Source organism: Hypanus sabinus, chromosome 21 (assembly GCF_030144855.1).
Source record: "Hypanus sabinus isolate sHypSab1 chromosome 21, sHypSab1.hap1, whole genome shotgun sequence".
Taxonomy (NCBI): domain Eukaryota; kingdom Metazoa; phylum Chordata; class Chondrichthyes; order Myliobatiformes; family Dasyatidae; genus Hypanus; species Hypanus sabinus.
In genome coordinates, this window is record NC_082726.1 from 35,573,488 (window position 1) to 35,598,156 (window position 24,669).

Here is a 24,669-nt window from a genome sequence, read left to right on the forward strand (position 1 = left end):
TTTAAATTTTATTTTCAATACCACAAGATCTCTTAAAGAATTTTGCATTTGTACATTTCACATCTCAACCCTTCAGTTGCAGTTCATTGTAAGATTATGTGCAAATGCTGTAGATCTTTGCTTCAGAGCTGACACTGTTGTTGTTTTTCTTTCTCTAGTGTTTTAAGAGAATTGAAAAATCATTGCTTTTATTTGTATTTCGAGTTTTTTTTTGTTAGTTTTATGCCAGATAAACTGTATTTTTACTCTCCTTCCCCTACAGGTGCAACGTACAATTGCAAAGCAGATTCAAATGGTTCGACTAGTGGGTAAAGGCCGCTATGGTGAGGTATGGATGGGGAGATGGCGTGGTGAAAAGGTGGCAGTAAAGGTGTTCCCTTCTGCAGAAGAAGCCAGCTGGTTTCGTGAGACTGAGATTTACCAGACTGTTCTAATGCGACATGAAAGTATTTTGGGTGAGCTGGTCCGGCAATCTGATTTATATATTCTTTATGTAGGATAAGAGTCGAAAACAGAAAAACAGGTGGGATTCTCATGCTAACATTTCAAGTTGTCAGAGTCCAATTTATTGTTAAATGCACACAATGCACAGGTATAATAAAAAGCTAACTTGCAGCTGCAACAGATAGACAGCACTTAGAAGAAAATGTTAAGTTAAACAAAGTACACTTTTTGCAAGAAAAAACAAAAGAACAAATTAAAACAAGCAACACACACAAAATGCTGGTGGAACACAGCAGGCCAGGCAGCATCTATAGGGAGAAGCACTGTCAACGTTTCAGGCCGAAACCCTTCGTCAGGACTCCGAAACGTCGAGTCAACAGTGCTTCTCCCTATAGATGCTGCCTGGCCTGCTGCGTTCCACCAGCATTTTGTGTGTGTTGCTTGAATTTCCAGCATCTGCAGATTTCCTTGTGTTTGCAAATTAAAATGAAAGTCCATTTTAGTGCAAAGTGATCAAAATGGGCATAGTGTTGCTAAATTATAGTGATTCAGGTTGTTCTGTGGTTCAAGAACTGAATATAGAAGAGTAGTAGTTGACTTGAGTGTGAAGCTGTAGGACGTCAGGTTTCTGTACCTCCTACCAGTGGTAGCTTTGAGAAGATGGCATAGCCTGGATTGATGATGGGGATCTTTGAAGATGTTGCATTCTTGAGGGAGCACTTACTCATTTGTTGGATATGGGTCTCATCGGCATGGCCAGCATTTATTGCCCTGTGCGAATTGTCTATGAGGTAGCAATGTTGAACCAAAACCTGACTGCTGCACTGTGTAGTAAATAGTTCAGACAAGCGGTCCAAACCTGAATTAACAACTTCTCCTTCACAAATTCCTGCCTGCACTACTGCGTGTTCCCAGCAATTTCTGTGAATTCAGATTTACAATATCTACAGTTTATTTGATTTTCATTCACTGGGTGTACTAGTGATTTGGTGTAAATGTATGATTTACTGGACAATTTCAGAAGGCAGTTAAGAATTAACAATGTTGCTGCAGATCTGCAGGCACAGAGACCAAATAAAAGCAGTAGATTTTTCTCCCCAATGAGTGAACTGGATAGATTATAATGATCCAGAACTTTCATGGTCACTGTATTTGATACTAATTTTTTGTACCTGATTTATTTAACCAGATCTAAATCCTGCAGCTGCAGTATTTGAACATGTCTTCAGTCACAAATCCAGGAATCTGGTTTATTAATCCAGTAACAAAACCACATTACTATTCTATTCCACAAACTTCAGAAGTTTGTCATGAAAGTTTAAATAAATATGGATCCCTGGACTTGCTGTAATATGTGATTTTTTTTTATTCACCACCATCACTGCCAAGCCTCCATCAATCAAGCACTTTGTTTCACATTATGTCGTCCTCCTCACTATTTATATATTTGCTTCCTTTATTTTGTCTCTTTCTTGCTACAGATGAAAGATATATTTTTTGTAATCATGAACCTATGGTTATCAAGGATAAAGTTGCATTTATCTTCAGTTTCTTCTGTACCTGTATCAGGCAAAAAAAAATCACTGTTACAAATGGGAATTGGTTTATGTACTAAACTCCTCCCTTCACAGAATATGTTGCGTTGCTGTTGCCTCTTTACACTTAGTAGTTAGGAGATCTGAGGTTATTGCTTTAGGAATAAAGACCTGCTCTCCAAGGCACTTCTGACATCTTAGAAGAAATAGGCCTTGTATGTGTGGTTCACTTGTGTGGTACCCCAGCAGTCATAGCTTACAGTTAAATTGTACCAACTGCTCTGCCTAGAGCTCTGTTATTCCAAAACTACATTATTTGTTGTGTGTGGATGACAACAATAGGGCCAACAAAAATCTCCTGGAAATTCCTTTACACCTGGGGTAACCACTGGGATAAAGAGTTCAACACAAACTGAGGGGGAAGAAAACCAGGATAATGTACAAATTGGTGAAAGCAAGACAGAAAAAAAATTTGAAATTAATAGTCAAATCAATTTCAACATGTGATATCAGTGTATCATATATTTAGCATTGCAGTCAGGCTTTTTAATGAGTGTACCTTGTCCTCATATCAGTGGTGGAATATGGATTGTAGTAACTTATCAGTTTTTGATTTATTTATTAGTTGTATAACTTGTTCCTATATAAAATGTCATAAATCTGAGACAGCAACAAACAAGTCTACACACACAAAATGCTGGAGGAGCTGAACAAGTCAGGCAGCACCTCTGGTGGGAAAAGAACAGTCAACATTTCAGGCTAAGATCCTTCACTGGGACTGGAAAGGAAGCAGAAGCTAGGGTAAAAGGAAGAGGAAGAGTGCATGTTGGCAGGTGATGGGTGAATTGATGTTCATCTTATCAGGTTGGAGACTAACAAGACAGAATATAGAAATATAGAAAATAGGTGCAGAGTAGGCCATTCAGCCCTTCAAGCCTGCACCGCCATTCAGTATGATCATGGTTGATCATCCAACTCAGAACCCTGTACCTGCTTTCTCTCCATACCCCCGATCCCTTTAGCCACAAGGGCCATATCTAACTTCCTCTCAAATATAGCCAATGAACCGGCCTCAACTGTTTCCTGTGGCAGAGAATTCCACAGGTTCACCACTCTCTGTGTGAAGAAGTTTTTTCTCATCTCGGTCCTAAAAGGCTTCCCCTTTATCCTTAAACTGTGACCCTTCGTTAAACTGAGGTAGTGAGGTGGTGCTCCTCCAGTTTTCACTTGGCTTCAACATACAAGTATGGGAAGTGGATTTAAAAAGGCTAGCCACTGGGAGATCATGGCCTTTGTGGTAGATGGAGCAAAGATGCTCAAAGTGACCCCCCAATCTGCTCCAGATCTCACCAATGTAAAGGAGAATATACTAGATACAATAAATGATACTGCATTCACATGTGAAGTGCTGCCTCACCTGCCCCTCCCCTGACCTTATGACCTACCCATCAGCTGCACAAACTGCCCTCTGGTTCCCCATCTCCTGTCTTTATTCCATTGTCTGCTACCTCTCGTATTAGATTATTTCTTCTTCAGCCCTTTGCCTTCCCCACCTCTCACTCCCAGCTTCTCGCGTTATTCCCTATTTCTCTAGCATTACGTTTTTTGTTCCAGATTCCAGTAACTTTTGCCTTTAAAAAAAAAAAGATCTTTTTCCATAAAAAGGACATGCAAGCAGGGCCACACCCGTGCCAGGTCTGACTATCGTCAGATCAGAAGCACAAATTTTCTAGCATAATGTTTGGAAACTAAGGGGAACATTTTTTTTAGTCAGGCAGGTACCTGGAATGCAGAGTGCAGAATGAGATTGATGGCAATAGAGTTGCTGAGAGCATTTAGAGCATATCTAGTCAACCACTTGAGTTGCCCAGGCCAAAGTGCTGGAAGATGGATTAACGTGGATGGGTGACCACAGATCGGACATTGTGCCAAGCACACAGAACTCAATAAAAGTTCACCATGTTGCATCAGAAGCAGCAGAATGCTGATCGTAACAGCTGGGTGCAGCTTGCTGAATTCAGCCCAGTGTTTTTTTTTAAGTTAGAATGAAACTAAGTTAACAGTACTAAGTGTTTTGCTATTCTTGCTCCTGGTTCGACATCATATTCCTCTTTTTTTTCCAAGATCTCTTTGCTAGAACAATGTTAGAACATATTTAATCATGAGCATGGGAATAAGTATGATAGCTTATTATACAATAAACAAGTGCTAATCCTGTCTTTTATCATTTTATTTTTTTTTACAGGATTTATTGCTGCAGACATTGAAAGCAAAGGTTCTTCGACGTGGCTGTACCTGATTACAGATTACCATGAGAATGGCTCACTGTATGACTATTTGAAGTGCACAGTTCTTGATACCAAAGCTCTACTAAAGTTGGCTTACTCTACTGCCAGTGGCCTCTGTCATCTCCATACAGAAATCTATGGTACACAAGGCAAGCCTGCTATTGCACATCGTGACTTAAAGAGCAAAAACATCCTGGTGAAAAAGAATGGAACGTGCACTATTGCTGACCTTGGCCTAACTGTGAAATTCAACAGGTAATGAATTTGAAAATAAATCTCTTTTTAAACCGGACACTAACCATGAGAACTGGGTTGCAGTACTGCTGGCAGTGCTTTACAGAGATTTAAAAAATACAAAGCGCATGAACGATGTTTTGCTACATATGACAAATTATAAAATATTTTACACCACAATTTGTAAATTCAGGGGCTCCCTGGGTTATGAAAAACCTGACATGGAAATCCAACTGCAAACTCTCCCATACGTTTTTAAAGCATTTTTAAAGATGGTAGTAATAATAATAAAATGTTTTGTGGTATTCATTAATAACTGGATATAGTATATATGGGCAGTGTTAAGATGAATATTCAATGAAATGAAAGAAGCAAGTTTATGTAGAGCAACTCAATATAGATTACTACAGAAAAGGGACATTTGTGACTTGGCTTATTGACAGTTTTCAGAACTGATACTCATGTAACTGTAAAGTCCTGCATTAGATCGGTATAAAGTATACTCATCCTCGTGTTGACCCAAAATGAATGATTTTTCCATCTCTTGACTTCTTTGTATTTCCTTTTCTTAACCACAACAAAAAAGTTCAGAAAATTTTTTAAAATTACAAATAATTAAAAGCAGTGGATTATGGTTAATTGGGACAGGTCAAGACCAGTACATTTTGGCCCAATTAGTTGAATTTTCATGGAAATAGTTAAAAAGGTATATTTTAAAAAAATACAATCTACTGTTTAACTGAGTAACAAATTAAGTACTTAAATGAAATAAAGAAAAAATTAGAACACTATCATTGCTGTTGCTGTACTATAAAATTATAATTAGTTCCCTAAGGTTAGTTCAATGTACTCTGGCGTGTTCTTTTGATTTACTATAAATGAACAGAATCCATGCAGACACCTAGTGTAGATGATCGACTGCCTTCATGCAATGCTATCGACGATTGCATCCTCCAAATCTTTATTTTTCATTGTAACATTCAAGATGATTCTTGATGCCTTCAAATTCTCCACTGTTCATAACTTGTTGAAGTAGTGAAATTGTTTCTTTTTCGCTCCCAGCTGTTTCTGGTATCTTTAAGCCTGAATGCTTGAAACCACAGAGAAAAAAAATTCTGAATTGCCTTACTATTCGTTTCTTGCCAGCTATTAGTGACTAAAATCACAGCTTTTTGAACATAAGCAAATGCAGCTGGGGATATTTAAAATGTTTGTCTGAGTAATGTCTAATGGCCACACAAGTGTAAGTATCTGACATTAGATAGAAACTGTTCGGCAACCGTTTCCTGCCCCAATTAAGCAGCACAGTGTTTTAAATAAATGAAGGGAATCCCAGCTATTCTCTCAATTAGTTTTTGTTCTTTAAGAATTGTTCCAATTAAGCGGCTGTCGTCATTAACCAATAGTCCAATTAATCAGAATCCACAGTACTTAAATAATTTAAATTGTGTCCACTAATCCAAAACCAAGCTGGTGTCGTGTGTGCATTTACAATGTAGATATGATTGCACTACTAGTATTACATTATGGTGTCAGTCTACACCATGTTATTACAGTAGGAACTTGCCAATGGCACTTGAGCCGACTATTTTTCATCTTAGAAACAAGCATATCAATAGAATTAACCTAATGTTATGTGTGAAAATGACTGTTCTTACTCATTCTGTGATATCTTAAATGTTCTAAGAATTTCCTTAAGTATGTGGTTTTGAGAGGTGGTGGCATAGGACGGTTTCCAACATTAGTTGTGTAATGTGTACTCTCAAAACTTGTTATTTGTAACAAGAAATATTTCTGTAATTTTTGCATTTCCTGGAAAATGCTAGACATGACTGGGCTTTTCTGTTGCAGACTTTCAAAAATTTCCAGTTCCATTTATAACAAGACCTATAAGAAACTTCTACACAATCCTTGAGACTGAATATATTACATTGGCTTTCAGTTATAATAGTTATGAGTGTTGCCAATATTATTATTGTCTGTAATAAGAAATTGGCAGTTCAGTGGTGTCCATTTTTTAACTGGAAAGGTCATTTCATAAGATCAGTTGTAATACATTAAATATAATTGCTTGGATTACACCAACAGTAGTTTATGCTTCTTGGTTAACAATATTAAAATAGTTAACTATATGACTTACTATTGAATACTGCATTTCGTGAGGTACATTTGATTTTTATGCCTCGATTGGATTGGGGTCAACACCAAGTTTCATTAGTTGCATTTGTGCCCAAGTTACTGTTGCATTGTTTGTTTATTTTCTGGTAGAATCTTGCTTCTGAAAACCTGCCTGGAAAGCTATCCCAAAAAAGTAAGGTGAGAATTATGTAACCAACCAAGATTGAGGGATAGCTGCAGAACAGCCATAATTCAGTTGAATGGCTTACAGGACTGAATAATTGTGGCCCTCATCACTTTTATTATGCTGCTCTATTTTGCTCTCAATTCTGTTTGAATCTGGATTTTGTTTTCTCTCATTTTATATAATGCTACATGATTAAGACACACATGAGATGTGTGAACATTTGAAGAAGTTTCTGCAGCCATTTAAGGATATCAGGCAGTTAAGGTTACTTACTTTCATACTACCTCCTAAATAGTTGTGTACTATATAGCAAACTGGTGGTCAGATGGTACTTTCCAAGTGGTAAATGTTGGAAGTTTGAGCTCTGTTCTACAGATATTTCCCATGGTATTCTTGGGCTTCACTTTGCATTATTTGCAAAATGTCATTAATTTCCTGGAAATCTACCAGAATGTCCAGTTCAGACTTGTACTTAATGTATGTCTCTTTACCTATGCCTGTATACATTAGCTATCATTAGAATAATGGGAATTGTTTTTCTTATTTAAACATTAATGAATTAAAATATTTTATTAGTTTTGAAAGCTTATTCCTGTTTTTATATTACAGTGACACAAATGAAGTTGATATCCCATTGAATACCCGAGTGGGAACTAAACGATACATGGCACCAGAAGTGCTAGATGAAAGCCTCAACAAGAACCAATTCCAGGCATATTTGATGGCAGATATATACAGCTTTGGCTTAGTGATTTGGGAAATGTCACGTCGTTGTCTCACAGGAGGTACACTACACATTCATCTGTGGATGTGGTATTATTGTATGCTAGATTGTGTCCCTGAATCAAATTGGGCTACTTTTATCAGATTTTTTAAATATAAGTGTAAGTTCTATTTGTGAGCCATTTTATATCTTTATACAATGCACAAAATGGTAATCTCCTTAAGATGTTAAACTATAATTACTGAATAAGTGTTGCTTAGGTTCATTATTTCTCAAAAGTCCATACTGATTGGAAAATACTTGAAAGCTTGTGGCTCCATCTTAGAAACAGCTGTCATTAAATGCAAGATTTTTCCTCTCAGAAAATTATAATAGCATACTAGCACTGTTCCTCAATCAGCCTGCCCACTCTACATAATTCAGTGATAAAAGTCCTTGACAAAATCCTGTAGAAAGTGGATCAATTTCCATATCTGGGAACTCACCTCTCTGCAAAGGCAGGATCAACAATAGATCTCACCACTGCCTGTAGTGCATCATCTGAGGAGGGGGAAAACATTCAAAAACTGCAAGCTTGCTCATATCAATGATATATGTACTGCAAGAACCTCAGAAATATGAAGAGGAATCCCTGCTGTCTGTGCAAAGTCCTCTTAAGCCCATTTGCAAGATGAGAACCAATGTTATTGGGCTCTCCTAGCCCATCGTCAAGGTTTTTCTTGTGGCTGACAGCATTAGTAGACTAGCCACATGATTATTGTCATAGCAAAAAAAAATTATCAGATTAATGAACCTATTTAAAGGATGTTATCAAAGCAAATGGTTAAAATGGAGAAGGTCTGTCTTGTCTCCAGTGAGACAGAGGGAACTCTAGTGTATTTTCCTTAACTTGCAAGCCGTACCTCACTAGAGGCAAAAAGAACATTGAACAACTTTTGGAGGACGTATGAGCAGTGCATCACCATCTATAATGCCCATCTTATCCCCTGAGGCATCTCCAGCTCCAACTGTGGGAGAGTATGCACTAACTTCATTGGTCTCATCTCAGAACCTACATAACTGAATTATAGAATAATGGAGAAATAGCCCAGAAACAGGCACTTCAGTTCACCAAGTCTGTGCTGACCATTAACCATCCTTTAACTAATCCTTCTTTAATCCCATTTTATGTTCAACCCACAATCTTATCAACTTCTCCACCCTTCCACCCCAGACTCCAGCACTCTCATATGCACTGCAGAGGCCATTAACCTACCAAAATGCACAATTCTAAAATGCAAAAGGAAACTAGAGCAGTCGAAGAAATCTACACATGGTGATCTTGGAAATTGCACACACAAGGACTCAATGTCAGGATTGGGTCCGAGCCTTTCAACTCCACTGAGCTATGAACTGGAATTAAAGCAAATCCATCTTCAATCCTATGGGATTGCCTAAGTAAATAGAAAATGGTTTGACTTAACAAATCGGTAGAAAGTTGCAATTTAAATTAAATATGACAATTGGTAAATTAAGAGGCCCCATTTATCTCCTCTGAATACTGATGTAAGCCTTTTGACTGCTCAAGAATCGGAAAGAATCTGTCCAGGAACCTACTCTTAACTGGGATGCAGTCTTATGCTGGGAACTGATTCCCAACTCATCATCAGGATCTGCGTGCAGTGAGGATTCCCCTCAGCCTAACTGATTGCCTGTGCTAAAATAGCTTTGACACTTATGAGGTCTGCCCTCAGGTTCACAAGTTTTTAAAACTATCACTGTATTGATTCTTTGTGAGATAGGCACTATCAGCACAAATCATCTTGGTTCACTCAAATGAAAAACTCCGCTTGCAGTCCTCCCACCAGATGATTTCACCTATCTATTTCAATGTGCCAGGACCGTGTTAGGGCAAGTTCTATCCAAGAGCTAGGTAGTGCTGTTCTTTTAGATTCAAGCACCCAGGGCAGGCATCCTATTCTGTACACTAAGAAATAGCCCAGTTACAGGCTTATCAATCAGAAGTATTGCTTCAGTTAACTGCCAGGTATAGCTTTATCATAGCAGCGAATCTCCAGCTTTGTCTTTTGTCATCAAGATTCAAGTTTAATAAATCACAGTACGTCAAAATGGACAGTAAATAGCATTGTTTGCTTTAACATCTGGGGCAGCCTGCAACTGTCATCACATATTCCAGCATGAGCATACAGTACTGGGTAAAAGTCTTAGGCACATATATATAGCTAGGCTGCCTAAGACGTTTGTATGGTGCTGTATTTGTCAATTTGGACTGGAAAGCGAGTTTGTAAATCCGACAAGAAGAAAGGATATTGAAAATGGTGATTGTGGAGCACTGTGGCAGGGGTGTGGGTCAGAGAAGAAATGGCAGGGACAGGGAGTGGAATGGGTGCAGACACGCTCAGCCCTGAGACATGAAGCAAGGTCATTTGATTCCAAACAATTAGTTTATTGATCATTATAGAATGCCTTTCTGGCGTTTCCTCTTGTCTCCCCACTCCCTTTCCCTTTTCCCAACCACAATCCTCCTCTCCACCACCCCTTTCCACTCTCAGTGTACAATAGAGATCCATATCAGAATCAGATTTATCATCACTCATATATGTCATGATTTTTTTTTGCTGCAGCAGCAATACAACCAATACATAAAATTTCAGTACTGTAGAAAAGTCTTAGGCACCTTAGCTGTATATATGTGGCTAACACTTTTGCACAGTACTATAGTATGCTCAGCAGAATAACACAGAACACAACAAGCAACAAAACAATGAACTATACACCTTACCGGGGTACAGTCTGCATAGTATTTGCAGCTCAGTGAAGTAGGGATGCTCATATATTGGTCTGCATAGTGAAAGTGCAGACTATTTGGCTGTGGAAAAAGCAACAAAAATAAAAAGAGGAAATGCTGGAAATAATCAAGAAATCATCACCTATGGAGAGAGAAAAGATAATACTTCAGATTGATAACCTGTCAACACAATGTATTTTTTTCTTTTTATTTCAGATATTAAATATCTGTAGACATTTATTTTTCAATCATCTAGTAAACACTTGTGCACATTCTAAAATGTCTATAATTTCCAAATGAGCCCTACTGCAGAACAGTTAAGAAGCAAGCTAATTTATTACCAACAAGGCACACAGACAGACTGTTGCACTGATTGCTTCAGTTGAAATGAGTTTACTCAACATTGATCAGGAATCAATCCTGGAGCCACTTTTTGAGCATGTATATACCTGCTAATTCATCAGGAAATTTCCAACTTGTGATTATTTTTTCCCCTGCAGGTATTGTAGAGGATTACCAGTTGCCATATTATGATATGGTGCCAAATGACCCCTCTTATGAAGATATGAGGGAAGTGGTGTGTGTTAAATGCCTCCGTCCAACAGTTTCTAACAGGTGGAACAGCGATGAGGTGAGACTTCCATACTATTTCATGAGACTTGCAAGGACACGGTGATTATTTTAACTGCCCATGATTGATTAATCCAGTATTTTCAATAGACTGCGCCATGAAATCTTGGCACTCACGTTTTGGTTTTTGGAAAACTGTCAAACAATCATCCTACAGGTTTTGCATCATATGATTTTATGCATTTATTTTCAAATTGGGAGTAATTAACACAGCCTGGATGATTGATGTAACAAATATCTTGGTAACAAATTTACCTATCAGCAAACAGGGATATCTGTCTTGTTAGTAATTGAAGACTTTACATTCTGGACCTTGCAGGCAATACTTTCACAAATGTCTGGTTTAATAGTTAATAGAGATGTACTTGGGTTTATGCTGAAGATCAGCTCATACCTACTGAGCTTTGATAAAGATCTCATAATTCAGTTTGTAACCTAACCTAAATGTCAAGGAAGTGGAGGACTTGCAGCACAGGGGAAGCCATTAGCACATCTACTTATATTTTTGGAAGCAGTCAGATCTGGTCTCGCATTCAAGCTTTGGGTTCGTAGTTCAAGTTTATTGTTGTCATAGACATGCATACATACATAGAGTAGAGATGCCATGAAAATTAACCTTTTGCTATAGCAGCACGATATTTTACAAAATGAGGACAAATATTTGTGTGTCACTTATATGTGTGCAAAATAAGCAAAATGACACTAGTGCAAGATTGAGAGAGAAAAGGATACAGTTGGGGTAGTGTTGGGGTTTTTTGATTAGTTCAAGAACCTGACAATACTGAGGAAGAAGCTGTTGTTGAACCTTGAGGTGTGGTGTTTCAAGCTCCTGCACCTCCTCCCTGATGGCATCATCTAGAAGAGTTCAGGGCCTGGATGGTGAAGGTCCTTAATGATAGATGCCCCATTCTTGAGTCATCGCCTCTTGTAGATGTCTGTGATGGTGGCAAGAGCTATACCAGTAATGGACATAAGTCTGTTTTACTGTAAGATCATTTGGGAATCATGAATGACCAAGTTCTTTCATAACTAAATTTAGTTAGGATTGGCCTAATTAGGAGAGAGATGCTTAATAGGCTAGTTTCTCAAAATTATCTTGCTTATACATGTGTATAGATTAGCAGCCTAATTTAACTAAAATTCATACCAGCAATTTTACTTGAAATGATAACCTTCTTTAAGATACCTATTAGGGGCTATGGAACATATTACTGATGCAGTTCTCCAATGTATCGAGCAGGTTTGCTCTTTAAAGCTGCAGAGATTGAGAGTAAGTTCAGTTTGAAGACTAAATGGTTCTTGTTGGATGGGTTGCCTCACACTTCTCCAGCTGATGACTTAATGGCACTGGCAGAGGTTGAGAAATATAGCAGTCAAAATCTGACAGTAAAACTTTTAATAAATTGGGTAAGGAAAGAATGCCATCTTAACATTGAGCTAATATTTTGGTTTATGCTTTTAATGAAACATGCTTTTGAATTTATTCAGGGAAGTTAGTTCACAGGTTGTTCAAACTCAATATGACCTTCACAAATACAAGAAATTCTGTAGAATGCGTGAATCCAGAGCAACACACGCATAGTACTGAAGGAACTTGGCAGGTTAGGCAGCATCTATGGAACTGATTGAATAGTCAACGTTTCAGGCCACTGAAGTGTTCAGTTTATTCATTTCTATAGATGCTGCCTGACCTGCTAAACTCCAACAGCATTTTGCATGTGTCAGTGTGACCTTCATTGTTTGTTTTCTTGTTCCTGATATCTATCTTCTACTTTCACAGTGTTTAAGAGCAGTTCTGAAATTGATGTCAGAATGTTGGGCCCATAATCCTGCCTCTCGGTTGACAGCACTAAGAGTGAAGAAAACACTTGCCAAAATGGTGGAATCTCAAGACATCAAGATCTGATCAAGCCTCTCGACAATTGACAGCGTTGTTCTAGAGGGGCAGAGACATCTGGCGTGTGATCAGAAAGATGGGCATTTGCTTGCCACAAAACTTACTTCACACCATACTAGATAGGCTGCTAATGATCTTTTGAATTCAGGAGTGTTTCATGCATGGCATATGTGTGAGAAGAAAGGACTTCTGATAACAAGCTTCCATACGTTACTTCATAAAAGACAGCAAAATGTTTTAACAATACAAGACTCTAACTTGATGTTGTTGGAGCATCTTAAACTTCCTTGGATTTCTATGTGTCTCTGACTTTTTTTGTGCTCTGCAATCCAAAGTGGAATGTTGATAGCTGGCCTTTTGTGAACCCTAAGAATGGTGTCTCACAGCCAGGAGATGGTGCTTTCTGTGAAAGCCTCAGTCTGAATCATTTTGCAAAACTATTGCTGGTATTTTAATAGCTACTTTTCATCTATCTGTCAGTGGGGTCTGCCAGGTTCTCTATTGGGTTCTAAAGGCACGACAGTTACGTCCCAATTCTGCCCTAAAGTCTGTTGAATCAGCTGGTCTTTTGTGCGTTTGCAAGAACTTTAAAAGTACTCACTTCACAGAGTGAGTTTCTGCTGGTGCCTCGCAATGATGAGGTTTCTTCTCTCAATCCAGAACACTGCCCAGGTTGCAAATTGGAGGCTACAGACTCAGGATTCTTTACTTCCTTGAAACACATTTTTTCTTGTTAACTCTTATGTCCATTCCTGCTTTTATCGTTAATCACTCACTTGCTTTCTCTTTTACAAAAGAGTAAGCAGTAGGGAGAACCTTGAATTTGATTTCTGTTAGCTGGCAAAATTATTTTAAAATTGTTGTCAACTTTGTAAAGAGTAGAATGGTACTTAATTTTGGAAATGAACACCAGCTCTCTGTTTTGTTAATTATGTTCTTGCAGTTTTACATTGGGTAATAATCGTGACCCTCTGGATGAAGCATTTTTCATTATTTGAACCTGAAAGGATAGATTATTAGAGAAGGTCCATTTTAGGCCACAACATATCTCTCATCTCAGAACTTTTCATGCAGTGTCTGCTATTACTGTATTGGTCGTAAGATGTCTTTAAATTACAAGTGCATTATTCTGCTCGTATGTGTAGCGGGGTGGGTTGCTGTTCCATTATAACAATACTAACTTTTACTTGGAAGCAAGCATGTAAAACTCTACATCTTTAGAACGACTTTCGCTAAGGTAATGTGTTCTGTGAGCATTCTTTATGTTTGCACCAGTATTCACCCAGATTAAGTTGTGTTTCAAAAGGTTGTCACTAACTTGTTCTCACAAAGTGTGGCATTGCATGTATTTATTTTTGAGGATGAGTTATCACTGTTAAGGATCCTGAGCAATCACGCTATTTCCCATATCTGCATTTAGTTGTTCGATTCTATTTTGTCATAGTTCCTTAGCAATCAATAGGGACTGTCAGAAGGAGTGTGAACTTCACTGCGTTCCAGGAGAAAACACTTGAAGCTGTGAAGTGTTGGTTCATTTAAAATAATGTATTGTCAATTCATCTGAATAATTCCAAAGTATATTCATGTATTGATGAATTTTAATAATCCTATTAATAGTGGCTGTCTAATGTGCCAGGTTCTTGGATGCCTCAATCTTGTAAATGTTATGTAACATAATGTTTATATTTTGTGTAGCATGGCTGATGATAATCTGCAAGCTATTCTTGTAAATCTGATAGCCAAAGTAGGACTTGAAGCTTTTTTTTCCCTGACAAGAGGGATGTTGAAGATACAGTGTAATTCATTCATAAACATGATTGACTTTGTTACATACCATGCAGAGTTATACATCTGCATTCCTTGGTTCTCATGTTTGTATTGAATTTGAAAGATACTGTATCATGTTCAATGTTGATTAGCCAGTTATAATCTGCTGCCCAGTCAATAATATTGTAATATGCTTAGGCCCTGACCTCTGATGCATTGCACCAGAGGCGATTCTGTTTTTCCCATGAGTCTGAAAGGCCCACAACATTATTAGTGTGTTTTACTTTACATTTGAGATTTACGGAAGTGTTCCTTTTTGAGAAAATTCAAATATTTTTTATCATTTTTAATGCTGCAGGAATTCATACTGACTGCTGAAACTTTTTAAACTCTAGAGAATAATGAATGATTGGAATAAAGGTGAATTACACTGGCTGTCCCTGCCAGTATTCTGCATTCTCTCATCATTTATTATTTTAATACAGCGGCTGTTTTTATGAATTCCTTTTCTTAAAATAGCATCTCACTGAGGTGCATTCAGTTCATAGTGGAGCTGGAGATAGAGAACATATTTTTATAATGGAAGTACAAAATGGCCAAGTAAATCTGGAAGATAGGGGTGAGACCTGAAACTCTAGTCCACTTCTGTTAAAGATACTCCTATCTTTCAAATGAAGTTGTGTGAATTAGAGAGTTTTTTCAAAGAAAGTGTTTTTAATTATTGTGCCTTTTTTGTTAAATCAGCCTGCCTTTATTTTATTTAAAGGAGAGAAAGGGGGATTTACCACTTGCCAGTCCAATGTGTCATCCAAAAATGTCTCATTATAGCATAGACAAAATGACAAATCAGACTATTTTGCAATCATTTAGTCAGCTACTTTGTACATAACAAATGGACAGACAACAGAGGGTTAAAGCAGTGATGTTAATCTAATGCTTATGTCATCGCAAGTCAAACAAACTGATCACATTAAACTAAGCATAAAGACTTATAAACATATTTTGTACAGCATCTGGTAAAAGGTGCCTTATTGCGTTTACCACAGATTACTTTGCAAGAGGTGCATCATGTACACAGATTATGTCCTGTATCTGAATATTAAGTAAATAACATTATTTTAGTACACAGTTGCTCTGTTGACTATGGTTGCTTGTTTTCCTTCCTTGTTGAAGTCAGGGTACACTTACTATGTGACTGCTGCAGGATGTGTGGATATTAAATCTGACTAAAAGGTTTTCTGTGTACCCATGACATATCTTTTGCTGATTTCAGCAAAAGGAACGAAAAGATGAATTGATCTAAAAATCTGAGAACAATTTGAAGAAAAATAACTAATATTAGTAATTTTGTTTTATTTGTCAGCTCCTGGAATATTTTTCAGACTGTTTAGGATGTGTTTAACAGCTACAGTTTTGATGACTTCTTTTAAAAATACTATTGTTTAATCCTTCTCTATTTAGTGGTATTGTTTTTAGTTGTCCTTCAGATATAGAAATATTATTCAACTGGAGGCATTTCAATTAACTAATAACCAGTCAACCAAACCAATTATCCTATCTGTTTTTAAACGTACCCATATAATCTATAACCTCTTCTGTTTTGTAAGTATTCTGATAGAATGTCCTATAAATAATCTCTATGCTTCCAAGCTGCTTGAAGCCGAATTCCAAAGCCACATGATACCATATTATGGTTTATTTGAAAAGTTTATATACTAAGTACACACACAAAATTATTCTCTTTTTGTAAGACATTCTATATTCTCAACCTTGAAATCTCCTCTTATTATGGTCTGCTTTCCATCTAATTGTTTTCACCAGTCCCATCTCCAGATTATGTGCATCTTTAAATAACCTTTTCATTTTGTGTTACGGTTTTACTGACTCAATGTAGTTACGCTACATATCTGAACTGCAGTTTAAATTGGGCCACTCATAATCTGTTGAACTTCTCTCCAACTTAAATCCTTTTATTTAAGTGTTAAATCCTTTTGTGGGGGAAACACGTTGACTAACTTGATTTATTTTTGATGTGCATTGGAAGCTGTTGCTGCTTTCACTTTTGCACAGAACTAGCAACTATGACCACCTGCTATAGAACATTGACTTGTTATTAGTTTGTCTTATTGATGGGGTTTTCATTCAATTTAAAATAATGCTAAAGTATTATTTTTTTAAAATTCTTTTGCAGATGTAAAGTCATGAATTCTGTAAATAGTTCTCAATTCCCCATCCTTTCTCACTGAATGGAAAAAGTAACGCTAAATCAGCTCTCCTCTCGCAAAAAAAATCTTGGAAAAGGCAGGGAAAAAGAGGTAAATTTAGTAAGCACATTTATGGGAAACAAAGGAACAGTGAGTGTTGGTTCAAACCAGGAATCAATTTCTTAGGCAAGTAGTATATCTAACATTTTCTGCTTCAGTTTAAAGAAATGTATTTATTCTCTTGTTAGTATTCAATGTTTTTGGGAGGGAAATGGGTGCATTGATCAGATTTAAAGAAAGTGCTTATATGTACAGAGATCAAAACTCAGTTCTCAAGAGTTCCAAGACTGACAATTAAGATGCATTCTCATAGATAACTTATCTGAGGAAAAGATGCATTGACCACTATAAAACAATTTGGATTTCTGTACTAATACCATCCTGACCATGTGAACAGAATTCACCATTTATTACTATAAGTATCCAGATTTGTATACTATTGTGATCTAATGGAGATGCATTTATGGGGAAAGTGAAAGTGTGTGACTGGATTTATTCTGTCCATAAGACCCAGGCAAAGTCTGTTGAGGAGCATTTGCTGAAGAGTAGTTTCTGAAGCAGAAACTTCCAATAGTGACTTCCATTAAACTCGCTTCATTTTCAGGACTGGTAACAAGTTCTTAAGATGTTTTAAATAAAAGAAATCCTCCAAATGTGGTTTCCAGATGAGTCCGTTGAATTACAGAGCCTTGTGTCACCTCCACCCACACATGTTGTCCTTTGTTGAGCTCAAGAATAGCATAGCCCCAATCTATGCTGCTCTGTGTGCTACTCTGAAGTATGAATGCATGCTGGCCATCAACTGAAAGAGCACCAAGACCAGGGCCTTGGCCAAATTCCACAGTCACCACAAACATGTAGATGCCTTTGAAGGGAGTTTTGAAATAGCCTTTTTCCTTTAAGTAGCCATCTCCATAGTTAAGAAAAATCCAGTCAAAATTCAAAATCTTGCTAGTTTCAGAATTGTTGGAAAGTCCCACGAAAAATGCAGCCTGGAATCCTAAACAGATAAAAAGTAAAAATAAATCAAAACTAAGCAATTAATTGCCATTTTTAGCTAGTCATTTGAATAAGTGTTCCTTTGGAACCAAGGGGATTTCTTTAATACAAACAGTACTGTGCAAAACTCTTAGGCACACATATATATAGCTATGGTGCCTAATACTTTTGCAGAGTACTGTATATGACAACATGGAGCAAAGGACAAATTTGTCAATCTGGTGGGAGCAAAGGATGTTGGATATGTATGTCGGTGTTGGACAGGTGGCAGAGAAGAAGTGCCAGGGCAGAGGGTGGGGAGGTGGTGCAGGTGCAGACTCACCCAGCTCTGAGACACCAGGCAAGGTCATTTGATTCCAAAGCATTTGGTTTATTGATAATTACCCAAAGTGTCTCTGGTGCTTCTTGCTTCCTGCTCCCTCTCCACTCTCCCTTTTTTCCAACCATACAGTACTGTGCAAAAGTCTTTGACATCCTAGCTATATATATGTGTCTATGACTTTTGCAGAGTATTGTACATACACACTGATAAATAATGTTGAGAAGTAAGTATTTAGAAGATGCCTGTTTTATCAGTCTGGGCAAAGAATAGGGAAACCATTCTGGAACTATAAAGCATTAGCTTGGTCACATTTAGTCTACAGTTGGTCTTCAGACTGGGAATATGAGAGGACTAGAGACACTTAAAATGTGCAAGGTACTCCAACAAATAGTATAGCTGTAACACAACAGGATCAGGTTTATTTGTCACTGATATAAGTAGTGAAATTTGTCGTTTAGTAGCAGTAGTGCAGTGCAAGCATATCAAATTCTATAAGCTATGAAAAAATATGTAAATAGTGCAAAAGAGGAATAGTGGGGTGTATCAGTTCATGGCCATTCAGAAATCTGATGCTAGAGGGGAAGAAAGTGGTCCTAAAATGTTGAGTGTGAGTCTTCAGGCTCCTGTATCTCTGGTAATAATGCAAAGTCCCAATTCTTGTACTCAGTACCCTGATTGAAGAGGACAAGCCAGAATAAGAAAGGTTGGGGTGGAAGGAGTACAAACTGGGGTGATAAGTAAAGCCAGGTTAATGGGGGAGGAGAATAAAGTGAGAAGCTAGGAGGTGATAGGTGGAAAAGGTAAGGATTGAAAAAGGAGAAATCTGCCGTTAACTGAAGCAATATTATGGCTCAACCAAGTCTACACCATAGCCAAGCATTCTAACAACTGAAATTGGTTGAGTAAAGAGATGTGAAGGGATTGAGTGAGCCAAAGAGGACTAATGCTTTTTTATTTTGGGTGATTATAATTGAGTGGTTGCATTAAGTTAAGAAGTTTCTTGGGAATACCAAAGTACCATGCTGAAATAGAAAACAAAGCCATTGCAAAGGATAGAAAAGAATGGAACTGGGCAAGCACAGGTCCTACCTATTGGAATAAAGATGGAAATGCTTTGGATAAAGATGTCAAGTTGAGTTCATTGTTTTATGTACAAGCATGATTTTTAAAAAACCTCCTTGCAGCATCATGTATGTACAGACAATACACAGAATGTATAGAAAGGCTAAGTAGGTTAGAACTTTAGGTTGGAGTGCAGGAGAATGAGGGAACATCTTACAGAAATATACAATATTATAAGGAGTATAGATAGGATGAATGCTTATAGGCTTTTCCTCCTCGGTATAAATAGAGGGCATAAATTTAGTCTACGGTTAAATATTTAAGGGAAGCTTAAGAGGAAATGACTTCACTCGGATTTAGATTTATTTATCACATGTGTATTGAAACACCGTGAATGTGTCATTTGTGCTAACAATATACTCGAGGATGGTCTGGGGACAGCCTGCAAGATGATATAAGTGTGGAACAAGCCACCACCAGTGGAAGTGGTAGATGTGAGTTCACTTGTAACATCTAAGTAAAGTTTGGGTGAGAGGGGCATGGAGCAGTTAGTTGAGACTAGGCAGAAGGTCAGGCCAGTGCAGACTAAATAGGCCAAAGGACCTGTTTCTGTGCTGCAGTGATCTGTGAATCTATACCTACACAAGGCACTGGAAAAAGAGAGAGAGTGTGTTCAATTGGTATCAGTGGATGCAGATACATTGAGAAGGATATTCCATCTGCAAAGTCAAAATGTTGCAAAGGAAAAAGAAGTAGGGATTCTTTGGGCAGAACCTCCAGAGATACCCATGGAAGATTGGCAATGCACTGGTGGTAATCAAATTTCAAAATGAAGAAAGACTTTACAGTATTGGAGATGTGGAAAGAGTCAAATTGAAACCCGGTGATAGGAAGAGGAATGCACTATTACAGATCCCCGTCAACACCATGTACTCACCCTGTGCAGATAGGCTTCTCTTTCCATTGCCTACGGCTGAAAAATTTCTATAAATGCCCAGATGTTTGTTGCCATGGTGATTTTCCCTGTGCTGCTTTCTCATTCGCTTTAAGCCTAAACTACCTCGTCCTGTGTGGAATGTCCCATTAGAAAGCCTGTCTGTGTTGCCAATGAGCTTCTGAAACTCAGAGATATGACTTTCCAGAAGCTGCTTCAAAGATGATACATCCAGCTGCAGAGACTCAACTGACTCTGTAAACTGCTCCTTCATCTGTTCCAAGCTATGATTATAGTAATTGTCTTTGGAATTACAGTGGGACTTCAATTTAATTAATTGCAGGTTCAACATCTCGATGTCTTTTTTCCTGAATGGTATTTCACTGGTTCCATGTTGTAAATCATCCCATTTTTGTTCAATTGCCTCATTCTCTGGTTCCATATATTTAGGGTCATCTGTATCATCTATTTCTGAAGAACTTTCTTTCAAGAAGTTTTCTTCTTTTTCCTCAGCACCAGTTAGTTTGTGTATTTTATTACTCGTTCTGTCTTCATCAAGAAGCTGCAACTTCATTTTGATGTCTTCCAAAATAATTTCATGAGCTGCAAGATTCTTCTCTGTCTCATTTAGGATTTGATATAATGTGCTCATAGAAAGAAGTTGAAGATCTGATGCACCCTCAGATGTAACCTCTAATATATCTTGTTCCAACCAGTGCTCCAAAATCAGTGTATGCCTCAAAGCATCCTCCAGAAGGGAGTTGAATGAACTATTGAGATATTTGATACGGGAGTCCATGACAGCGTCAAATTTTTTCAAAGAGCTAATGTCCTTAATAATCATGGTGGAATTCCTCTCAAGTTTTAAGATGTCTTCAGTTAAAGTATTTTGCTTTCCTTCCTGCAAGAACTGGAAGTCCTGCATTTGTTGACGAATTTGTTGTAAAGCCATGAAGAGGTCTTGCACAGAATCATTTAAGCTGTTGCTTAGTTCTAGTTCTTGCTGCTTGACATAATTCAGATCAAAATGCATTTTGTCCATAAATTCACTGGCATTTCTCAGGTTATCAATAACCAAACTATTATCTGCAGATAATTTTTGACAGTCACAGAGCTGCTCAACTTGAGGTATACCATACAACAGCTGATCCAGTTCTTTAACTTTATTGTTGAGTTTGGAAATTACTTCATTGTGACCTAAGTTTTGATGGTTAAAGGAGGCATTCAGTCCCAGAACTACTTCCATAAAACCTACCCAGGTCTTATTTAGTTTTTGATTAATTTCTCTCTTAAGGCCAGCTATCATTTCTGAACAGCTGGACTCCTGCTTCTCCAATGCTTGTTGCAAAGTGGCAACCTGGTTTGATGCAGGATCACACAATCCACACAGTACATTTGTTAGATTTCTTGAATTAATTTGAAGAGCAGCATTAAGTGCATCAGAGATCTCTTTTGTCATTCCCATTTCCTGGTGGGCATCTTTCAAGTTGCATGATGAACATAATTTTGGTCCTTGGAGCTTAGCTGTTTTTGCTATACTTTGATTTAAAACATAGATTTCTTGCCAAAGTCTGTCTTGATCTTTCCTTAATTCGGCTGTTGTGTTATCTAGAAGCTGTGATTTAATCTGGATCATCTTCTGACAGCGCTTGACCTTTAGGTCGATCTCTGTCTTAATTGTGGTCATGTTATGGTCAACATTAACCCTCTGAGCATGCAGTTCTTTATCAAATCTCCGTTGTTGACCTTTCAATGTGTCTTCAATTTTATGTAGCTGCTCACTATTTTCATCAAGTTTCAGTTTTAACCTGATACCCAGTTCTTCAAGTTCCCTTTGATGTTTTAAAAGCTTATTATGATTTGCCCTGTTGATCTCTATATCTTGCGACAAATTGAAGACTTTGTTAGACAAGACCAGTATGCTGTTGTTCATGTTTGTCCATAAGGAATGAAGGTGCTGATTCAAAAAGTTTTCAACATGAGACTTTACCACATCCTGAAGGTCTGGTAATTCTATTAAAACAAAAATAAAAGGTCATAGAGTCATACAAACCCTCCAACCCAACTGCTTCATACTGACCATAGTGCTCATCAAAGCTAATCCATCTGACCCACATCCCTCTAACTTTTTCTATCCATGTATCTGTACAAATGTTGTTCATGTGCCTGTCTCAACCACTTACTCTAGCAGCTTGTTCTATGTATACACCACCCTACGTGAAGAAGTTGCCCCTCGGACCTCTCTTAAATCTTATCCCCTCTCTTCTTAAATCTATAACTGCAAAATAAATGGAGTAAGTGTGAATGAAGAGAACATTCTTTATGCAGAGAATTGCTATTCTTTGGTGCAATGAAGGTAGATAAAGATGTCAGGGATCAAGAGGAAGAGGTGAACAATATAATGGAGTTAGAATGCTATTCTCTCAACCCCAAAGAATAGGTTTATAAAGTGAACATGAGTGGTTTATTTTCCTTTCCTTCCATGATATATATTTGAGTGCAGTAAGATTTAATTGTATAAGTCTTAAATAGAATTATAGAAGACAGCTCATCAGTTTGAGCTGGCTTTAAGGTTATCAGTCTCATTCCATATACACTTTTCCCACTGTTTTTGCTACACTTTTGTCAATTCCAATCCAGCTCTGTTTGGAAAGCCCAGGTTGATGCAGGTTCTGATTCAGAGATACAAATCAAAACCACTTATGACCTCCCTGAATTCCAGAAAGACGTAGCAGCACTACCTATACTACTTCCTACCTCACGTGTACTTTTTTTATACAGCTGTTAGTTTTCTTTTTCTTTATGCATGCTTCCCAGACAGTTTAGTTGAACTTATTTCCAACTATATCCTTCAAAGACATTAATCCTAGTCCTGTTGTGTTGCAACTAATGCTGATCAGCCCACAAAATTAGTCCTAGAGTCCCAGAAATTTACATCCTCTTCCTATCCCTTATACAAAGGAAAGGTGAACGAGAAATGATGTTAGGACATAGGAGCAGAATAAGGCCATTCAGCCCATCAAGTCTGATCTAGCTGATTTATTCGCCCTCAACCCAGTTATTCTTTTTCCTGCTCATCTTTGACACCCTTATGATTTAAGGATCTGTTAACCTCCACTTGAAATATACCACAACAGGAGTCTGTGGCAGTAATTCTGTGTTATTAAACCAGCCCCAGGAGATGCTGGCAAGCAATTCTGCCTTTACAGACTCAGCCAGCCCTACCATGGCCACCACCCTCACCACCATTGAGGACTTCTTCCAGAGGCAGTGCCAAAAGAATGCAGTATCCATCACCAAGGATCCTCAAAATCTGGGATATGCCTTCACAATACTACCTTCAGGGAGATGGTACAGGAAACTGAAATACCACACTCAACAGTTTGGGAACATCATCTTTTCCTCCACTTTCACTGAATGGTTCACTACCTTGTTATTTTTTATGCACTATTATTTCTGTAAATATAGTTTTTTATGTCTTTGTGCTGTACTGCTGTTGCAAAACAAAACATTTCACATCATATGTCTGATAATAAATCAGATTCTGGTTCTGATTCTGAATATCTCCCTTGTGTTTGAATTTAGTTGCAGTAACATCAAAATCCTTTAGGGGTCAGTGTCCTTAAGACTATCTGACAATTCTTCCATATCCTCATCCCCTTCATAAATTAAATGCACATAGCTGAAGGCCTTACTGGTGTGAAGGCATTTGGCTGTACCTACGCTAGATCATGGAAAGAGCCATCCAATTTAGTCTACAGCCTTCATTTTTCTCTACAAATATGCCTTATAAGAATTCTTACAGAATCTGAATCTACTTTGCTTTCTGCTCCCAAGGCCTGATAACTATTCAGCTAGCATTTTTATTGGATTTTGTCTAAATGTATTTGTTATAAGAAAAAGATGTAGATTAAATCTGCACTTAAGAATTTTAATAAAACCCCTGCAATCAATGTTAGTTAACATAGAATTGTACAGCACAGAAATGAGCCCTTCAGCCCACAATATCTGTGCCACATTAAACTAAGTCTCTTCTGCTTGTCCATGAAATGTAACCCTCCATTTCCTGCATACTCATATGTCTTTCTAACATCCTCTTAAGTGGCACTATCCCCTATTCTACCACTCCCCCGGCAACCTGTTCCTGGCATCTACCATTCTGTGTATATATGAAAAAAAAATTGCCCTATATATCTCTTTTAACCTTTTCCCTCTCACCTGAAGTACACAACCTCTCATACTTGACACTTCTACCCTGTGAAAAAGGTTCTGGGTGTCTCCTCTTTCTGTTCTATAAACAACATGAGTTTGTCCAATCTCTCATGATAACTCACACCCCCCCCCCCCTACCACCACCAATCCAGGTAAACCTCTTCCTCATCCTCTCTAAACATCGCCACATTCTTCTTGTAAAAAGGTAACCAGAACTGCACACCTAAATTTCAAGTGTGGCCTAACCGAAGTTTTATATAGCTG

The 24,669-nt window shown here is 37.8% G+C and overlaps 2 protein-coding genes across 6 annotated transcripts in view; one reads left to right on the forward strand and one right to left on the reverse strand.

Moving 5' to 3' along the window:
* The window catches only part of bmpr1aa (bone morphogenetic protein receptor, type IAa), a 273,110-nt gene extending 257,367 nt beyond the window's left edge, over positions 1–15,743 (forward strand). For all 4 annotated transcript variants that reach the window (XM_059946306.1, XM_059946309.1, XM_059946308.1 and 1 more), the window contains 5 exons: positions 263–455; positions 4,225–4,522; positions 7,416–7,591; positions 10,819–10,949; positions 12,729–15,743. In XM_059946306.1, coding sequence (XP_059802289.1) covers positions 263–455; positions 4,225–4,522; positions 7,416–7,591; positions 10,819–10,949; positions 12,729–12,854 — 924 coding nt within the window. In that variant the 3' untranslated portion in view covers positions 12,855–15,743. The remainder of the gene's footprint in view (positions 1–262; positions 456–4,224; positions 4,523–7,415; positions 7,592–10,818; positions 10,950–12,728) is intronic.
* The window catches only part of mmrn2a (multimerin 2a), a 32,241-nt gene continuing 23,090 nt past the window's right edge, over positions 15,519–24,669 (reverse strand). For both annotated transcript variants that reach the window (XM_059946305.1, XM_059946303.1), the window contains 2 exons: positions 20,197–22,206; positions 15,519–17,876 (listed from right to left, as the gene is read on the reverse strand). In XM_059946305.1, coding sequence (XP_059802288.1) covers positions 17,497–17,876; positions 20,197–22,206 — 2,390 coding nt within the window. In that variant the 3' untranslated portion in view covers positions 15,519–17,496. The remainder of the gene's footprint in view (positions 17,877–20,196; positions 22,207–24,669) is intronic.